General features: G+C 37.7%; 1 protein-coding gene across 1 annotated transcript; it reads left to right on the forward strand.

The window, feature by feature from the left end:
- The first annotated feature begins 487 nt into the window (after positions 1–487).
- On the forward strand, positions 488–15,912 carry LOC104896626 (vacuolar-sorting protein BRO1). The gene is made up of 8 exons (XM_010683391.4): positions 488–1,273; positions 1,411–2,361; positions 3,284–3,373; positions 7,784–7,852; positions 8,374–8,514; positions 12,463–12,511; positions 14,699–14,802; positions 14,982–15,912. Exons 1-8 carry the CDS (start codon positions 596–598, stop codon positions 15,609–15,611), a joined length of 2,712 nt encoding a protein of 903 aa, XP_010681693.1. The 5' UTR covers positions 488–595; the 3' UTR covers positions 15,612–15,912.
- The last annotated feature ends 4,885 nt before the right edge of the window (positions 15,913–20,797 follow it).

Here is a 20,797-nt window from a genome sequence, read left to right on the forward strand (position 1 = left end):
GTTGAATAAACAAAGAAAAAACAAAATTCAAAAAGAAAAAAAATGATGGAACACGATTTTTCTAAATAAATTACGGAAAAATGTGGAACTAAATATGAAAATAGGAACTATATTATAGAATACCTAAATTAGAAATGAGAACGATATTTTAAAATAGAAGGAGTATACTAAAATAGAAAGTTTTAAAATTAAGTCACGCACGACGTGAATATAAGACTACCTGAATTACTCATTCCGTTTCTTTTTAATCTACCCACTTTCTTTTTTAGTCCGTTTCTTTTTAATCTATATATTGTTGCTTTTTCTATATTTGGTAACATATTGTATCTACTTTATCTTATTTTTCCGTCCATGTCATTCACTTTCTTTTGTTTTTTTCTCTCACTTTTCAGTTTCTCTCTCTCCAAAATGAAGTGAGTAAATTGATATGAAACCGAGGGGGGTATATTTCAACAAATTCCTTCCATCCGGTTATCGTATTGTATTTGTATCATCCGGTATTACGGTGGTTATTTCCCAGCACTTTCCTTAATCACCAAGCTTGGTGATCAAAGCAAAACTACCAACACCAACACAAACCTCTGAAGTGTCAACAATGGCGACGAGCTCATCATCATCAGCAGCAACAACAAATCTAATGTTAGCAATCCACGAAAAGAAAACAAACACCGTGGAGCTATACCGTCCTCTCCGCAACTACATCGCCTTCCACTACTCGGAACGCGAAGCCCAAAACTTGGATGACGATTTGGAAACAGTGAAACAATATCGTTCCGATATCGAGAAATCCTCCGATTCACCTCCAGCACGTCGCGACCTTCTTCTCAAATACTTCAAGTGCCTCTGCCTGATGGAAACTCGATTCCCTATTTCGGCGGACAAAGATCACATTAATTCAATCCAATTCACGTGGTTTGATGCATTTAAAACAAGGAATAAGTCGTCTCAGATCAATCTTCATCTTGAAAAAGCAGCTATTCTTTTTAATTTGGGCGCTGTTTATAGTCAGATAGGGTTGGCTTTTGATAGGTCGACGGTGGAGGGAAGGAAGCAGGCTGTGCATAATTTTGTTACGGCGGCCGGTGTTTTCGCTTACTTGAGGGATAATGTAGCCGTGAAGGCGGCAGCTGGAGGATCTGCCACGGTTGATGTATCCGTCGAGTGCGCAGGTATGTTAGAGAGGTTGATGTTGGGTCAGGCGCAGGAGTGTGTTTTTGAGACTAGCATTGCTAAAGGGAGTACTCCTGGGGTTTGCTCTAAGATCTCCCGTCAGGTACATTCATTAGTTTTTTAATTGTCTTTCTTATGTTTATGTTTGTGTTTGTGTTTGTGTTTATGTTTATGTTTATGTTTAGGTTTACGTTTACGTTTACGTTTATAGCCTAGAGGGGTAAACTTTTCACATTGCAGGTTGGAGTTTACTACGAGGAAGCTTTAGCCGCACTTAGTGTGCCTCCTCTAAGTCAACATTTTGACAAGACATGGATAGCTCATGTGCAGCTCAAGGCATCTCTTTTTTTCGCTGAGGCTTGCTATAGGTACAGTTTAGAGCTCCATGAGAAAGAGGAGATTGCTGAAGAAATTGCTAGGCTAAAAGCTGGGATTAGTGCTCTATCTGATGTCAAGAGATCAACCAAAGGAGCTCCTGCCCAGCTCCTAGATGCTGTAAGTAAGCTAGAGGCAAGTCTAAATCGTAATTTGGAAAGGGCAATGAAGGAGAATGATAGAGTTTACCTGCAAAGGGTTCCGCAGGCCACTTCATTGGCTCCGTTATCTGCATTCTCCATGGTAAAACCGATGCCTTTGGATGAGATACTGGATGCAAGCAAAGAGAAGATGTTCCTATCTCTTATACCAGACAGCAGTACTAAAGCACTTTCTAGGTACACTGAGATGTTAGATGATGTTATCAGAACACAAGCCGAGAAACTCCAGCAGGGAAGTGAGCTAGCTAGAGTGAGGCTCAAAGAAATGGACTTGCCTGATTCTCTTCTTGCTTTGGAAGGGAATGTGACTCTTCCAGATAACCTTAAAGAGGATGTCGAAGCAGTGCAAATTAGTGGTGGCCCAGCTGGACTGGAAGCTGAGTTACAGCAACTAAGAGATCTGAGGAGGGTCAATCATGAATTATTGGTGCAGACAGAAGAACAATTGCAGAAAGAAGCTCAAGAGGATTCTCAATTCAGAACCCAATTCGGCACACGGTGGACTAGGCCTCAATCCAGTACACTTACCAAGAACCTGCTAGATAGGCTTAACAGATTTGCTGGAAACCTAAAGCAAGCTGGCGAAAGTGATGCTAGAATCGAGCGTTCTGTTAGGGACCATTCTGCCCTCATGTCCATACTTGATCGCCATCCTGTATGCTCCTGTATCCTGCTTTTATAAAATCATGCTTGGCTTATACCGTCTTATCTTCTGTATGTTGAAGTGTATAAGATTGGCATTGTCTGAGGTCCATTCACCTTCTTATATGGGTGGTCTTTATAAAGGGTTGACTTATGCAGCATAAATTTGGAAAGTTCTCTCTGATCAACAGATGAACAGGATTGATTGTTCATAAAACTTCCTTATCTTTTGATAATGAAGAACAGGAGACAAATAGGTTGACAGTTAGGGGTTTCTTAATCTTACCGAAAGGTACCCCCTAGGAGAAACCATTTATTTCATGTTGTTATCCCCAATTGAAATACATATCTTGCAGGTTTATGGTAGTGGATACATGATAATTAAGCTTTTCAGGTCTGTTTTGCCTACTGCATTGTCCCGTCCATAGTTTTTTTTGAGCTGGTACTGTTGTATGATAGATCTTTATTGCCGCTATTAATAAAAAATGGAACTAATGAGAATGCAGATATAGCGTTGTACCTCATCATCTAGCAATCTCAGGGATATTGCTCATCTCTTAGCTCCAGATCTTTTCTTTGAAGCTTGTTTGAACTCTTGAATTTCAGTATCTAGTAGGTACTGTCATAGCGTCAACTACTGGCAACTTTACGGACTGGTTTCATGTTTGTCTCTTTAACCTGTATCCCTATGGACTTGCTTCGTTATTTATTAGGTGCTTTGTCTTGAGATTTGCTCTTAGTTCCTTTATTAACCAGTGATCGAAGCTCTATGGTATAATCTGTTTCCTGAGTTGTTTTTGCTTGAACTTTGCTTTGAATGTATTCATGAAGCTGGCTCTAATCCTTCTTTGCCTTCAGGGAATAGATTGAGGGGAAGTTTGTGACCTCCATTTTGTAAGTCTATAATTTTTTTTGCCCCATTTACTACTGTTCAGATCGAGGCTGCACTTCCAACGCTTGCGAAGCCAATTATGTCTTTGGATGCCAGTGAGGATGCAATAGTTGGAGCCTTGAAGCAAAGTCTGGTAATTTTTTTTCTTTTAATTGTTCTAACATAGTTGTTTGATACATAGTTGCTTATAATGCATGTCAAAGAAGTTATCTATTATTGTTATAGTTTCTTTTGTGTCTTTGTCTTTCTTGGGCTACTCACTAATAACTGGTCTGATTCATAAATATTATTTGTTAGTGATCTAGTTATCATGTGTTTATATTAGATTGTTTCTGGATTAGAAATTCTTTCTTTCATCTTAGCTTTTGTTCGAAATTATTGAATTAACTTAATCTTGATTTCTACATTTCTGAAAATTGAGTATGCTCAGCTAATATCGATATGAAAAAGTACTGTTGATATGCAGATGCTAGGTATCACAGATGTACATAAAGCTATTTTAACATGCAATAATGTTCACATCAAATTATTAATGCAAAAAGCTCTCTAAACTACCTAAGCTGCCTGTATCTGAATGCATTGACTGCTTATACTTCGCAATCCATATACTTCCTCCGTTTTTTTTTAGATGTTACACTTTTGAAAATTGTGGTTCCCTAGACAAAAATTGAAGAAGTGATTAGGAGAGGATTAACATGGGGTTTAAGGGAAGGGAGGAGAGAGAAAAGAGGACCCCAACTTGGTTCCCCACCACCACCCCACCACCCACCCGAAATTCGAACCACCCACCCAAAACCCCACCCAAAACCCCACCCCAGCCACCCAAAACCCCACCCACCCGAAGACCCCACCCACCCACCGAAAAGCCCACCCCACCCGCCGAAATCCCCACCCACCCACCCGAAAACCCCACCCAGCCACCGAAAAGCCCACCCCACCCGCCGAAATCCCCACCCACCCACCCGAAAACCCCACCCAGCCACCGAAAAGCCCACCCCACCTGCCGAAATCCCTACCCACCCACCCGAAAACCCCACCCCACCGCCGAAATCCCCACCCACTCACCCGGAAACCCCAACCACGCGCCGAAAACCCACCCCAGCCTCGCGAAACCCCACCTCTACCGCCGAAAACTCCACCCAGCCACGAAAACCCCACCTCTACCGCCGAAAATGGAGGACACGTGGTTTTGCGCGAAGAAAATTGCGTGGTTTTCAGTGGGTGGAGGTGGTGGGGAATGTTTTCGTGGGTGGGGGTCGGGTTTTCGGGTGGGTGGGGTGGGGTTTTGGGTGGCTGGGTGGGTGGCTTCTGTGGTGGTGGGTAAGGAGGCTGCGAGGTGGGGGAAGGGATGGGGCAGCTGAGGTGGTTGTGGAGGGGTGGTGGAAGAGAAGGGAGGAGGTTTAATTAATTTAGATTAGTATATAATAAGGTTAAATTAAGTTAGTTTAATTTTGATTAACCCTTATAAGTAAGGCTAATTAAAAAGTAAAGGCTTTCATTAATTTCAACCTCAAAGAACAACTTAGTGGGTGATGTTTGATCTTACCTTTTTAATAAGAAAAGCGCGCTAATTCTTTTTCGTTCATTCTCCTTATCAAGGAAGAACAGTTTTCCATGAGATACCAAAAATCATTTAAATTAAAACCTATCAATCCACTAATGTAGGGAGTTATTAAGTAATTAATGGGCAAATGAAGTTAGGTGTGTACATTATATATTGATCATGATCATTCTCAACATAAATAGAGGGAATAAAGGTGACTTTGTAAGGAAAAGGAAACGGTTACTAACATCGTTTGCCCCTGAACTAGAAAGCAAATTAAGCTTAGTTCAGATTATTTTAAGCAGAGTTTGACTTTAGATTATTTTGCACACATGACCAGTATAATACTTCCTCCGTCTATATTAGTTGCAATGTTTCCTTTATTTAGAAGTTTCATATTAATTGTAATGTTTCCGTTACTTAATGAAATCTTCTTTCTATTTCTCTCCTATCACATGGGTCCTACTCTTCATCTATCTCTATCTCTCTCCTTTTCACATGGCCTTCTAAAGGAAATGTGCGAAGAGGTGATGTTGCAATAATAGTGGAATGGCGGAAGTTATTTTAAGCCAAAAATCTTGGAAGGGGAGTTTAAAGGTAGCACTATTGAAAGAAAAGGTCAAGGATATCTTGGCAATGCTGTGCCCATATATGCAAAAAAGTTAATATGGTATTTTGAGTTTCATGCTCTTGCTATTACTAATGTGATGCAGGGTGCTGTGAATGGCCTATGAGCTTTTGAAGAGTAGCTTTTCTGTGTCTTCTTTTATGTTGAGTAGCTTTTCGTGCACGATTCTAGCACAGATTTTGAGTATATTTGCTTGATGTGCAAAAGTGAGCCTGATAGTTAACGGTGGCTATATCTGTATAAAGGAGATGATGTTTAAAGTTTAACCTTATCCCAAAATGAACTTTATTTAAACTAGAACAAATATTAAGACCAATGGTCTGTTATGTTCTACTTACTTTTACTTATGTTCGAAAAAATTGAGAACAGTTCAGAATATTAAGAGAACTTCAAAAAAATTAAGAAAAAAGTTCAGAAATAATCCCAAAAAGGTAGATTATTTTAAAAATAATGAGTTGAGAAAACAAACCCTAATCAATGGCTAATGTGGATTGTGTGAATTCAATGAATTCTGAAATGGATTAGCTTGAGAGGGAAGAAAGGCATCTATATAAGGCAAGTCTGACAACCTTTTAATCATACTTAAAATGTCCACATTATTATAATTGTACCTTTTAAATGTTGAGTTTTTTATTATATTTTAATGCGGAGTGGAAAAATGAATATTAAGTTCGGAAAAAATACCACCGGGGCGATGCCCGGGCTCAAATACTAGTTAAGAAAGGAAAAACCCGTTCTTTAGCATCAGAGGCTTAGATGGTGTTTGGTTCAGGATTCTTTCACGATTTTTTTATATCTGATTCACCACCATTGCTTGGGATTTTGATTCCCCAAAACTCTTCTACACCATGGGGGCATGACCGAACCTTCAGAACTAAATTACCACCATGAAATCAAAGCTCACTCACCTCCATCACTAGCACCTCTAGCCTTCCACCTACATTATGCAATCAGCCTTTCTTTCTCACACCCCCCCCCCCCCCCCACTTCTTCCTCTAGCCACCCTCTCCCCTCCCACCTACCAAAAACGTGCTACCACCTAACACCTCTTATCAGCCAGCCACACCAAACTCTCACAATACAACGAGACAAATCAAGAAAAAGCAAACGATAACTGCAACAAGAAGACGTGGATGTTGGCGAAACCATTATAAACCTAGAAGTTATGTGAGAACCTTGCTATGATGTTATCTCAGAATCATAGAAGAAAAAAGCAAATGCAGATCTGAGTGTGAGAGAATTATTGAAACAAGCAAATGCAACCGCCACAGGCTTTAAGAAGTTTGATGGATCTGTGGTGGTCGCCTGGTCGGACATGGCTGTTGAAGTTTCCGAGCTAGAACCTGTTACTTCCAATCACCAGACTGAATCTAGTTCATTCTATCTACTTTGTCATTAATTTGAATGTATGGTGAAAGAGGGAAATGAGAGAGAGAGATGGTGGTAATATGAGAAGGTATGCATTAGAGCATGATCAGTGGTTGCCCCTTTAATTACTAGAATTCCAATCTCTGCTCATTCCCTTGCGGTTTTGGTGTTTCATGAAGAACCATTCTTCACTCTTTTCTTCTTTTCTTGTCTCTCTCCTTTTTGTTTATATTATAACTTAATATCTCTCCTCATGCGCACTTAAAAAGGGCAACCATTGGCCTTACTCTTTAGAGTTATGAGATGATAACGAGGCTCTATAGAGAATGTGGTGATAGGAGAAATGTTAGTTTTGAGAACTCATGGCGGGGGCTCTATAGAGTTGGTGGTGCTGTGGTGGTGATAAGGATGGTGTTAGAGGCAGGAGGATGGGTATAGAGGCAGAAAAGATGTGTTGGGGGGGGGGGGGGGGAAGGGATAGGGGGGTGGTTAAGGCTGCTGGTGGTGGTAAATGGGATGATAAACTCAAAAATATCACTGTACAGGGAATTCTATTTCTTTCCCTTAATCAACCAAATAATATTGAAATCCCTTTCTTGATTCCTTTTTTCTTGCATAAAACAAAGAGGTTTCTTATATTGTGTAGTGCGAGGCAATAAAATCTGTGGACAAGAGGATAAAAATTCATGAAAGTTAAGTCTCGTGGTTCCTAAACAAAAAATTTTTCTTTTGTTTCTTTTGCTTACTCCCTCTCTTTGATTTAATATAAAAGGGAGGATCACGAGACATCAGGTGGGGTGAAGGGCCTTTATAATTTAGGAAATTCAATCTGTGTGGTCAGCTTTGTGAATCTTATTTTAATCTGTTGCATTATTTCCTGTGATTCAAAACTCTAGATAGTTAATGCAGTGCATTCTCTGTTTGAAACTTTAATTTCTGCTGAGGCAAAAGCTCAAGATTCATCTTACTCATTATCATTGCAACTTAACTCTTTGTCTGTGCAGAGACAACTGGAGACACTTGGAGCAGAAAGGGCAGGCCTTGAAGACATGCTTAAAGAAATGAAAAGAAAGGTGCTCGTAGTTGTGTTGGTCTTATGATTTATCAATGTTTGCGGTCATTTTATGTCCCTCCAATATATAACAGATCATCGATGTTGTGGGAGTTCTTTGGTCGTGGAACCTAATCTCCTCTGATTCACTTTTCGAGGATCTGCTTTGTTTCTGTTTTTGCTACCTTTTTTTGGCCTCTGTTTTACTTGTAGAACTCTTGATAAATGAAAATTTATTGATGCCTCCAATAATTGCTTTGATAGAATTACAGCTTACCAATATGCCTTTTAGCTGGCAGCGAATTTAGCAGTTTTTGGTTCTTTTTGAATCACTTTTCCTCGATAGAGGGCCTCCTAGAAATATGTCTCATGATTATACGGGAACCTGGGTGAAAGTTTTCGTCATTTGGTTCACATGGGAACATATTGAACAACATGGTATATACTGTGGAGTAATTCATTGGTACATTGTAAAGCTTTATTGGTATATTTTGCTGCTTTAGCATTATCTCAGTTCGTTGACATACATCTGATGTACTTCAGGATGACATACTGCCAAAACTGATGACATCTACTGGATCTTATGAGGATCTTTTTAAGAAGGAAATATCAAAATATGATCACATCTGCGAGGAGATATCTCAGAATATTCAGGCACAAGAGCAGCTGTTGATGCAAATCCAGGTTCTCGTCCTTTTTATCATTATAATTTACTTTATTTTTCGGTTGTTGATGTAAATTTCATTTTAAGAAGAAAATTTACAAGTGATGCCTGAAGGACCTGTGTCTTCCTAGAAAGCAGAAACAATGGGCCAATTGAGTAGATAATTTATGTTCTCGTCATAAAATACAAAGGAGCTGCATACTGAGACCATGTTCGCTGCTAGAAACAATAAATAAATTTGTTAAATCTCTATTTAGTATATGCTTTTCAGTAATACAAGCTCTGCGAAAGAACTCTCTCTGGTAAGCACAGGAGGTGTGTTCAACTGTTCACTAAAGCTTTTAAGTATCTCCAGGTTTAAGTAACACTAGCTCTGAAATTAGCAGCAGCTTTAAGACTCCACTCATGACCAAGCTAAGATTCTCAATTCATTCAAGAAAATGTTTTATCATCATGTGCTTCCTTTTGTCAAAACATCAAATATCAACAAAGTTGCAGATGTTTTGTCCCTACAAGCAACCTTGCCGGATTTTTTCTAAGTTCAGCATTACTATTAAAGAAGCCAGACACAACTCTCATATGTTTTACTTCAGATAATGCATTCTATCTAGTTTGCCTGCAATGAAGAGCAAGCTACTAGCTAGTTTTGTAGTATCTTTCAGTAATAACAGGTCAATTTCTATGTCAGATCTCATACAACATATATATATATATATATATATATATATTTGGTTCACTTGAGTTACATTTCATCTAAAAGGTTTTTTCTTTAGAGGACCTTTGGTTCTCTGATTCTATTAGACACTCCAGTAAATGTTTGTCCCTCTTTCAAGATCTTGCTTATCTCTTCACAGGAGCACCTAGATACCTCCTATTAAAATATCCGTACTACCTGAATTGCCCTTTAGTTTGGGTAGGCTTTTTGTGTTGTTGCACATCTCAAAAAGCACTTCATGAGACTTGGGAATGCGTTTTTAGAATAGATATTGTGTATAAAGAACATTATTGAAGTGGATGGAGAAGAAAAATAATGTAGAAGGTATTGATGTGATGGAGAGAGAAAAGAGAATTACAGCATTTAAACCATAGTAATTTGAACAGGAAAGAGGAAATCAAATGCAGCAATGTGGAGATTTATATTGAACCAAAAGGAGTACTTCTGCATAAAGTGTCTGGTTATGCAAAGAAGCAAGGGATCACAAAATCATACTCCGTTATTCCACATAAACATGCAAAATCTGTGTTTGCTTTGATGTGTTGGAAGTTGAAATATATGTCCTTTGAGTTGTTCATCCTTCTTGTTTGCTTGGAAAAATTCGCCTGCTTGGCTTTCTCATCGTCCATTTTTTCTTAGGTGTAGCTAGTAAGAGAAAAGGAACCAAGTAACTGGTGCTATGTAAGGATTCTCAATTCAGATTGTGCCATTTTTGAGTAGACCCGATTTGAGCTAATGATAATGCATGTCACATATCGGAGGAGTTTTGACGAGAATTTCAGCATTTATGATGTGTATCACAATTATGTAATTAGCCTATTTGTGTATGGTTAGTATAAAGACAACTACAAAAGTGTCGCACTTAAGACTTCATAAGTAGGGATCGCATAGTCCAAGATGCAATTTTAAAAAGTTAGCGTCACTGGGATAACGTCAAGCAAGTGTCTTGACGAAATTTGTAGTCATGGGTACTCCTCGTTTCAAGTGCTGGAAAACATATCCGTTACTTTCCTCAAAATCTGGAAAAAAAATAGAATTAAAAATGAAAATCTTGTTATTTTCTTTCCCAAGAACTATAAGTTGCCAATGAATAAACTTGGAAATGCATGTGGATAGTAATGAGTAACTTTTGGTTTTGTTTGTAATCAAGGGCCATGAACGTTACCAAAATCTTCAAGGCACGACATCCTTCTCTTCTCCCTCTTTTCTCTTTTCCTCTCTTCTCTGTCCCTCTTTCTCTCCCGCTCATTATGTAGGGTCACCATTTGCGAACATCATTTCGATGTTGGAAAATACATCAGCACACTGTTACACAGGGGACGAAAACCCCATGCTTCCATTTCAGATCTAGGGTTCTGGATTTTGGCTCTAGATCTGTAATAACCCTTGAGTTTGTGGCACAACCGTTGAATTGAGTTTTAGGGCATAGAGGAAGAGAAAATGGACCCACCTCCTCATCAACCATCGGCACTGCTGCAATTTTCCTGATTCTGTCACCTGATCAATCATCGGATCGCTGCAGCTCAATGTCAATAATAGTTAATCACAATCTTGGTTTCTAAGGTGAGTCCTTCTAATGTATACTAGTGATGGAAACCATAATCTTCTAAGGTTGCATTCTCTATCTGAACTTATCATATTTGTTCAGACCTCATCAGCCTTTCATGTTAAATTCAGACTTAATTTTCCTCACTAGACCCAATGAGCACTGAACTTATGTTCAAGGTCAAGGAATTTAAACCTGAATCAGACTGATTGTATAAAACCTCGCAATGTAACTAACACACTAAATTAGACAAATCATGTAAACCATATCCAAAATCAGATAAAAGAACCACCCCAGAATTGTTTAAGTTGATGAAGATCCAAGGCATGCCATGTGTTTTGTCGAGACGAGTATTGTTTGGATGCGTGCCCCTGCTGGGTAGAGTGCTGTTTGAAACTTGAAAGGAACATAGGAGGAGACCACTTTGATTCATTTGTTGGGTCTAGGATGGGCCGATAGAAGCGTTACTTGGGACTTTGCTTGTAGCCCTTAGAAGAAGGGGTTGGCCTCTTGCTGTTTTGTCTGAAATATTTCCTCCTCGTTGGGCAAGTGGATTTCTGAAACCTAAGTCTCTTTGGTGCACAACTATCAAGAGTATAGGGATGTTTTTGGTTGGTTTTAGATTTGGGCAAAGGGTCTAAATTGCTGGTAATTTATTTCAAAGGCTTCTATCACTCCATTCCTTTGGTTATGGCCAGAGTGAGACGTTTGTGGGAGAAGCCGTGGGCAGCGGACTATCAAAATCCATTCTCTTTCATGGCCTCTTTGATCTATCTTCTTTTTGCTGCACTCCATCTCAAAGTTCTGAGTAAGGGACAATTAGATTTTATATGGAACTTTTATTTGAAAGACTTGATCACCAGCTGGGGTATCTCAGTACTTTGTGCATCATGCTGGACTTTCCCTAGCTTGTTGATGGTCCTGATTTAGCAGTTGGATGGTTGAGCCTTCCAATGCTTTATCCTATGCTTCCTTGGTAAACCCAGAGGAAGAGTAACCTGTGTCCCCGTTTCCAGTTTGATGTACAAGGCCAAAGCTCCACATAAGGTAAGGGATTTTATTTTTCAATCACCATCATAGACAAGCTCGATGGCAGTGGATTATATGCAAAGCTGTAGGCCATCTAAGACTATATAACCTATTGTAATTTGTAAGTATCATATGCTCTTAGGTTGAAGAGATGTACAGACAAATGCTTTTGCATTGTGAGGATCCTTTTAGCCATCTAAGACAAATGCTGTTACTGCAATCAATTGTGACTATTTATTGGTAAAATTTGTCATTTTTAGTAGCTCTAAGGATTTCTCCTATTTTCAGTAACACCACATGGCAATGCTTATTGTTACCATCTTCCATAAGCTGGCAGAGTGCTTTCAATTTTTCAAGAACGAAATGTGAAACCTCTACAGTAATACCAACATCATCTATGCTATCATAACAAGACAATTTTGTTTGTATATTTACATCAGGTATAGCTGTATTTTAGTTTGATGCTATTGAAAGCTACTGGCAAAGATCTTTATCCATGTGGCTTACCTCTTGGCTATTTAGTCAATGAGTATGCACTGGCTGTTTTTGGAAAGGGGTTCCTTGGTGTCTTGTTCTTCTTTACATTGTCCTCAAGTCAATTTCTAAGCTTTTCGGAGTTTCAACTATTCTGCCATTGTGTGAAATACTCTCTGATTGTGGTGGCATTTCTTGTTTCAGGCTCAGAATGATCAGTTCTCTGTTGTCTTTAATCTTGAAGATTTCAAGGGTTAGTATATCTTGTCAGATTCTGTATTTCTGTCTGGTATTTCAAACGTTACAAGTTCAATAGTTCTCAGGTGTTCTATCATGGCTGCTAATATAAGCGCCTAATGATGCTTTGACTTTCCAATACAAATAAAAAGAACACTACACATTCTTAGGTTTTATTTGTTGTTGCGAATGCAAGTGCTTGTCTAACTATATTTTTTTTTTAATAGATCTTAATTTAGTTAGTGTCAGTAGTCAACTGTCAAACAATTATATATCTTCAGTGTAGGCACTCTTTGATTTATTGTATATCGTTTAATTTTCGTCAGAATCAAAGATTATTTATATATATACACAACAATAGATTTTATCAGAATTGAACTCAATGAAAAATGTAACACTTAAAAAGATGATGCCGAGCATTGCAGGCCTTGCGGCTTGCCTAATTGCCTATGGCGTATGCGATGTTAACATGTTGATTTGCTGTTCTAGTTCTAACGGAAATTCCACCTATCCTCTTCCTTTTTTTATCATAATGTTTTTTTAAACATTAATTTAGATTGCTTAGGGATTAGGTAGGGTAGGCTATGTTTTGATGGAGTTTTAGGAAAAATTTCTTCTGGAGTACATTGTAGGGTAGGAGACTTCCGGGTCACAGTTTGGTGGTGAAGTAATGCGTCTCTGAAGAGGTTTATATTAGGTGCCTCTTTCCATGGGGCTTCTAGTTGTTTTTAGCATTACCTTTACTTTGTTACTTTTCAGTTTGTATGTAATCAGACAGGAAGCTCACTTTACTGATACAAGTCATGTCAATGGGAATCATAGGAGTCCCAGTCCCAAACAATTCCATATAGAAGAAATTTCTCATCACAAATCGCATCTTTATCCCTGATGCAAACCTCATCCTTATCATAGTGAATTCTTGATCCAGTCCTTCGTCTAATTAGGATGGAGTCCTTTCATAAACTTCGTGGTGGAAGTCACTGTTATTATATTCCAGATTCACCTGTCTAGCCTTGACTTGCATCCGTAGGATCTTTCTTCTCTATCTCACTTAACCTTAAATACAGCTGCAAGGTTCATGTTTCTGCATGAGAGTGCTGTTCAAGACATCCCTCTTTAAAACATCTTGATTCTGCGCTAGGTTATCTAATTTTTTTCATCAATCCTTCATTTTCTCCTTCTGGATTTTCCATTCTTAAAATTTACATTGGTTTTTTCACTGTGAGGGGGAAGATTGCTTACAGCGTTAGTTTTGGCCCCAAGTGTTATGGGAGTGTGGCTTCATCTTAAGTCCTTCTCCTTCCCTCCTCGCTAGAAAAGGGAGCCCTATTCTCTCACGAAAAGGAATAATAAAGATGTCTTGCTAGCAATTCTTCGTTAAAAAAGATCCTGTCATTAGGGTGTATATCTTCTGTTTCACAAGTTGATTTGCCTATAAGCTTCGACCCTATGTGCATAAAAAATGTATTGTATGGATAAATGCGGGTTTCCACTGTAAGATTCATGCACATTCTACCCTATTTTCTGATCCCTGGCTGCATTCTAAAGACTAATGTGGCTTGTTTTCGTTCTTCGCTGAAAGTTAGAATATGTGTTGTAAATAACTAACCATTTGCTTGGAAGAATGTTGGGGAAAATTAATAATTCTTATATGCTGTACCTCTCTAGTCGTCAATTGTCATGGGCTTTGTGGTATCTGTCTATAGCTTATTCTTTTTTCTTCTCCAATAAACTTATAGTATGGGTGGAATAGCAAATTACATTATGGCATCTTTCAAGTACCTATGAGCTACGTAGGGCGTATGGAGTTACAATTAGAAATTTCTTTTCTGGCTGACCAAGTTTGGATCCCACAGCATTGAATAATGCATTTCCCAAGTCAAGTAATGTGGTGGGTTAATCTTACTCATCAATTCTTGATCATGCAATCGGCTTCTTCCCCTAGTAGTAGTAGAGGTTATGCTACCTCTGGAAATATTGGAGAGGGATAAGGAAAGTGTTTGCCGTTTATAATACTTGCTTCTTTCGCTTTTTGGGTGCAGGGGGGAGGGGCGGGTTTAAAGAAAACACAACTTTTTCTGTCTTTTAAGAGTTTTGAGGGTTGGCGGTGTTCATCACTATGTTCTTGTCCATTTGTTGACACAATACATGGTTGCTGATTTCTTGGCCTTACTTTCTTAAATTTCTTTGTGTTACCGTTCAGCTTCTCGTGAGAAGTGCTTTAAGCAGATTGAAGCTGCCATAGCAAAGTACCAAGAAATAAAGGAGAACATAAACGAGGGACTCAAGTTCTATGTAACCCTTCAGGTATGTGCTTCTGGTCGTCTTCATTATGCCATCAAACTCAAAGTTCAAATATATTTATGTAAAGCAACTTCTTCCTGTATTGTCATCGACCGTATTAGTTTAATTGGACTTCTCTGATATGATTAGTAAAATCATTGGCTGCGGATGTATTAATCATATGGTGTTACCTGACGAAACAGGATGCAATTACAAATGTAAAGCAACAGTGTAGTGACTTTGTGATGACGCGAAATATCCAGTGCCGTGAAATGATGGAAGATGTGCAGAGACAAATATCAGGTCTCAGCTTCCAGGATAGGAACTCGAGTAACCAGAGCTATCCGTCTGTTGGGCAAAACCATCAGCCTCCAAGAACAATGTCTCCCCAGCAAACAGATAATGTAAATATTTCCCAAGCTTCTAGGGCACAGGCACCTGCACCCTATTATCAACCTTCCCCACAGCAAACAGACACTGGAAATGTTTCTCAAGCTCCTGGGCTTCAAGCACCTGCACCTTATTATCAGTCACCACAGAATTCCTCAATGCCCGGATATGCAACTCCCTATGGTTCCTCGCAAGGTCCCTCCCAGCAATCACATCCACCCTCTTATCATGCTCCACCTTCAACGGGTTCTCCATACCAGTCCCAACCACCACACCAACAGCCGCCAGGCGGATATGATTATGGGCAGCCTGCTTATCCAGGATGGCGAGGTCCATATTACAATGCACATAGTAGCCAACAGCCTTCAACTTTCCCTCGACCACCATATACTGTTCCAGGTCCCTATCCTCCTAATCAAGGTGGTTACTACAGGCCGCAATGATGTCTCAATTGCGGTTTATTGTTTAGTTTTTTGTCCCCTGAATCTTCTCATTTGTTTATCAAGGACAACATCTTGTCTATATATGGTCTCCTATTAAAGTTGCTCAGTTTGTGTATGCCTTGTACTGAAAGTATCTTGCCTATTTTCGGATGATGAAAGACCAGACCCTTTATGTATAGCCTCTTGATTCTTTCCAGGGTTTGGGAGTGCTAATAATTTAGTATGTGAAATCTCTAGCATCTCTAATGTTAAATATTGCTTGAAGACAGTGTATAATACTTTAAAGTTAGTTTTCTGGTAATGATATTGTTTCTCAGAGCTTAGAAGTTGCAGGTCCTACAATATGTCTACAAACACCCATGTGACGTGTGTCAAATGAACAACAATCCCCAGGTGCGAAAAATGCTCATTTTGAGAAATAATGCATTTATGAAGGGAAGGCCTTTGCACATTTATAAATTATATATATTGTAAAATGAGAAAGAATGAGTGGTTTTCACTATAAGGGTGGTTCTCATATTAACATATATATATACATATATATATATATTCACATATATATATATATTCACATATATATATATATATATATATATATATATATATATATACACACATATATATATATACACACATATATACATATATACACACATATATACATATATACACATATGTATATCATATATACATATACATATATATATATATATATATATATATATATATATTATATATATAATATAATTATATAATATATAATATATATATTATATATATATATATACATACAAACATGAGAATATTTCTTACATGAGAAATGAGAATGAATCTCAACCACACGACTGGATTAAAGTTACAACACTTGTTCATTAGAGTTATATCCTCATAAAAAATTTTGAGTCCAAAAAGAATTTTTTTTAAATTTTTTTTTTCTAATATTCTTTTTTTTCGAATTACATCACTTTTTCATTAGAATTACATCACTGATCGTAAGAGTTATATCGCATAAAATTCATTTTCATACCTCATCTAAGTATGCATTGTCATATGAACTCACTTATATATATATATTATATAATATATATATATATTATATATATATATATATATATATATAGAGGAGGGCTCTTGTGAGAACACTTTTTTATGTGAGAACAAATCTGAACCTTTGGATCTAATCTAATCTAACCATTCTAAATACACTTATGAGTAATGATATTTTCGTAATTTACTTTAACCCTTACACACCCCTTCTTCCCCACCCCTTTCACGCTACTTTTTTTCTCTCTCTAAAATTTTGCACATCTTTTCTTTCTCTATCCTCTGTAACGTCGTTAATGGAGTTTTAGCTCTTCAAAGTTTTAGTTCGATTATTTGCGGATTCCACACTATTTTTTTCGTTAAGTATGTTGGTTACTATGATACAACAGAGGATCACTATAGCAGAGGGTTGTGTTGGTTATTATGATACAACAGAGGGTCACCATGATATGGAAATAGTAAATTTTTTTTTCTTGACTAGTTTCTTTAAACATGTGATAGATATGTTATTATGATATAACACATGATCACTATGATATTTTCTCATAGTTTTGCAGGCTTAGTTGCTCAATGTCGTTTTTCTTGATTCTCTTGGTAATCTTCTTCAATTTTAGCTTTAATGGACAAAAAAAAAAAAAAACAGCTCGAACACATATGACATATAATGACGGTTATACATATATAGTCACCCTTCAAATATAGTTTTTAATGTAATCCTAAAATGTCGTGATTTCCAAAAAAACTAGTTCATTGCGTGAGAGAGAGAGAGAGAGAGAGAGAGAGAGAGAAAAAGTTGCTTGGGCCGACTGTTTTGGAGGAGAGAGAAAATTAGTTTAGTTTCTATTGTTTGAAAAAACGTGAGCCACTTGTTTAAGCCTAAACCTATGAATGAGATTCATTCTCACATAAAAAAGTGTTCTCACATAGGGACATATTCTCACCGGATCCCAATCCGGGTTGGGATCCGGTGAAAATGTATCCTTATGTGATAACATATACATTTGTGAGAATAGATGTAGGTCAGAACATGATGTACATCGTTTTTAGAACATGATGTACATCGTTTTACAACATGATATACTATACATTAATTCAGAACATGATATACATGTTGCATACATTGATCATGTATGGTGATATACTTTGTTTAGAACATGATATACATTATTTTAGAACATGATAAACATTAATTTAGAACATGATATACATTTTGCATACATGATCATGTATGACGATAATATGACTATAATCGAAACGATAATAATGTGGAATACCAAAATTTCAATCAATGCCACAACAAGTCCATACCAAATGATAATCAATTCTAATATATTTCAACCAATACCATAATCGAAAAACATCGACATTGAGAAGTTCCAGAAGCGTTGAGCCACGAAAATTGAAGAAAAAACCACATATTTTCGACAAAATCATAGGGAAATAGGTCACCGACACTAGCAAGCCACCGGAGCACAAATTGTCGGCAGAATAGAAGGCAAAATTGCGAGTTTTCAGTGATGATTGTGGCAAAATCTGTGAGAGGAGAGAGAAAGATTGAGAATCTGGATCACCGCGTCGATCAGAAGGAGGTGAGAGAATTGTGACGAGTGGCGGTGAAAAAGTGGCGCGACAATTGTTGTGGTAGTGGTGATTCCACTATTGATCGATGAAAGAGGAAAGATAAGGTGGAAGTGAAGAGAGAGAAAGGAAATAACATTAGGATAATATTTTCTCATTATCGTACGATATATATTTATAGTTTTCTAACAATATTAGGACAAAGATATTATAAACCCTATATATTTGATCAATACAATCACTCCAAACTTAAAGAGTTCTACACAATCCAACAATTATTATTAAATAACATAAGATCAGGCTCGAAGTGTCTTTCTGATTTTCGAAATCACCCTACAATGTTCAACATTTGCACTTTCATTATCAAAGTGCACATGCTTGTTCTCAAAAAGAATTCAATGAAAATATACATAACTTTGTAACTCAAAGTTTTGAAGAAGAAGTTAGATTCTATTTGTTCTAACTTCTTTTGGGGAGGTACCCACAACAAAAAGAAATTTAGTTAGGTGGCTTGGAGTAAGGTCTATGAGGACAGGAGCAAAGGGGGATAGGTATATTTACAAATAGTCAAATTAATTTGTTAGGCCTAGCGCGTTTGTGCTAGAAGTTGGATAACAAAGTGAACTTTGTGAGTTTCTTGTTGAGAAATATATCACCAGATTTAATGAACCTAAGGCTTTTAGTAAAGGTTCACACCTTTGGGCTAGCATAGGAGTGGATTGGGAGTTGTATAATTGTTTGATGTGGAACGTGAAAAATGGTGAGAGAATTAATTAATTTTTGGCATGATAGGTGGATACGGCCTAAGTATTCGTCAATCTTTCCATGGCCCAATCAATGAAAGCGAGTTGGATTGGAGTCTTGCGGATGTTAAACATAAAAGAAATGAGAACGGTCATAATTTATTCACGTATGATATAAATCTTAGGATAATATATAACACCCTCTTCAAATACAATGATGATAGTGTTTTATCCTCATAGTCCAATGGGTTTACCTTTGACTCAAAAAAAGCAGATGATTTCATTCGACAGAAGGGGGGAATAAGGGTATGTGGGGAAGATGGGATATGAAAACTGTTGGGGCCGTCAAATATAAGGTTTTTTGTGTGGCAGTGTATGTGGGGTAGAGCTCCCTGCAATGGTAACATTAGTAAGATCATCCATGGTCATTCAAAATACCATAGTTTCTGCTCGCTAGAGGTGGAAACTATGGATCATATTTTCCGAGCTTGTCCTCGGGCCCTCGAAATATGGTAAGTTCCACCTTATCTAAATACTCCATTTTTGGATTAGTTGGAAACCTCTCTATCAAATCGGGCTTCCCACTACCCTTTAATTCCATCTAGTCTAACATTCGCCGTCACTCTTTGGTTTTTATGGATTAGAAGGAATGCTTGGGTTTATCCCTCCCTGTTTCGGATAAAAACTTGTATTATGGGGGATGGATCGAGGTTATGGTTAATGGTGGCCGAATGCTTGAAGACCGCCAAGGGACCTGTAAAAAGCGAGAGTTAGACGACCCCGGGGGTGTATCCGGGATCACCCCTCCGACGATCAAGTCAATTGATGTGTATTAATTGGGATGTGGGAAGTAGTTGGTTTAGAATTCTTTACCTCAAGAAATGGGGATCTGCTCCTAATTTATAGGCGTTGAAATATGTGAAAATGAGGTGTTGAAATATGTGAAAATGTCCCTGCTAGGTTGGCACACGATCCGAAGTATGTGGGACCTACTGAAGGCTTGCCATGCTGGCGGAGGGCTTTGGAACACGTGGGGGCCCACTAAGGGCTTAATGGGCCTAAACATCAGCCCCACGCAAAATATGTGGAAGAGGCTGCTCCTGATGCCACGTGTTTTGCGGAAGTTTCTGTAACACCCCAAAATTTTGGTTCTAAAACTTTATAAACATTCACTTTTCATTAAAAAACCTTTAGGGTGTTACCGCCGCATCTATTGTTAAAAATAAATGCAAGGCTAATCATTAAGAATAAAAATTTAACTCACAAACCAAAGTATCAAAATAAACCAAACTAAGTTGTCTAATTTAAACCAAACCAAAACTAAACAATCTCAAATAAGAACTAGACATACTGTAATGTTTATTAAACTAGGTGAACTTAAAAACTATAGGTTCACTCATTCCTGCAATGTAATCCCTTTCACCAACCTGCACAATATAAATAGGAAGAGAACAAAGGAAAACAAAAACACAAAAATTAGCGAAAGCTAAGTAATTACAAACTCCATCCCGTAAAATAATAATAGTTATATTTTAAAAATAGTTTTTATAACATACATACAAATATAATACAATGCAGACAAGTGTAACATAAAACAGACATGTATAACGTAATACAAACAAGTATATAACACAATTAATCAATTTATATACTCCAAGTTTATATGATTCACACAACATCAAATTTAATTATTAGAAGGGAATTGAACGTCAGTAGGCCAGGACTAATCCCAGTAACCACCTACTTCAACATGGGTCGTCACCCAGATAGATTAAGAGTAATGGCCAATATTGTTTTACAGAACGTCCCTAGTGTGCACAC

This window comes from Beta vulgaris, chromosome 6, assembly GCF_026745355.1.
Source record: "Beta vulgaris subsp. vulgaris cultivar EL10 chromosome 6, EL10.2, whole genome shotgun sequence".
NCBI classification, from domain to species: Eukaryota; Viridiplantae; Streptophyta; class Magnoliopsida; order Caryophyllales; family Amaranthaceae; genus Beta; species Beta vulgaris.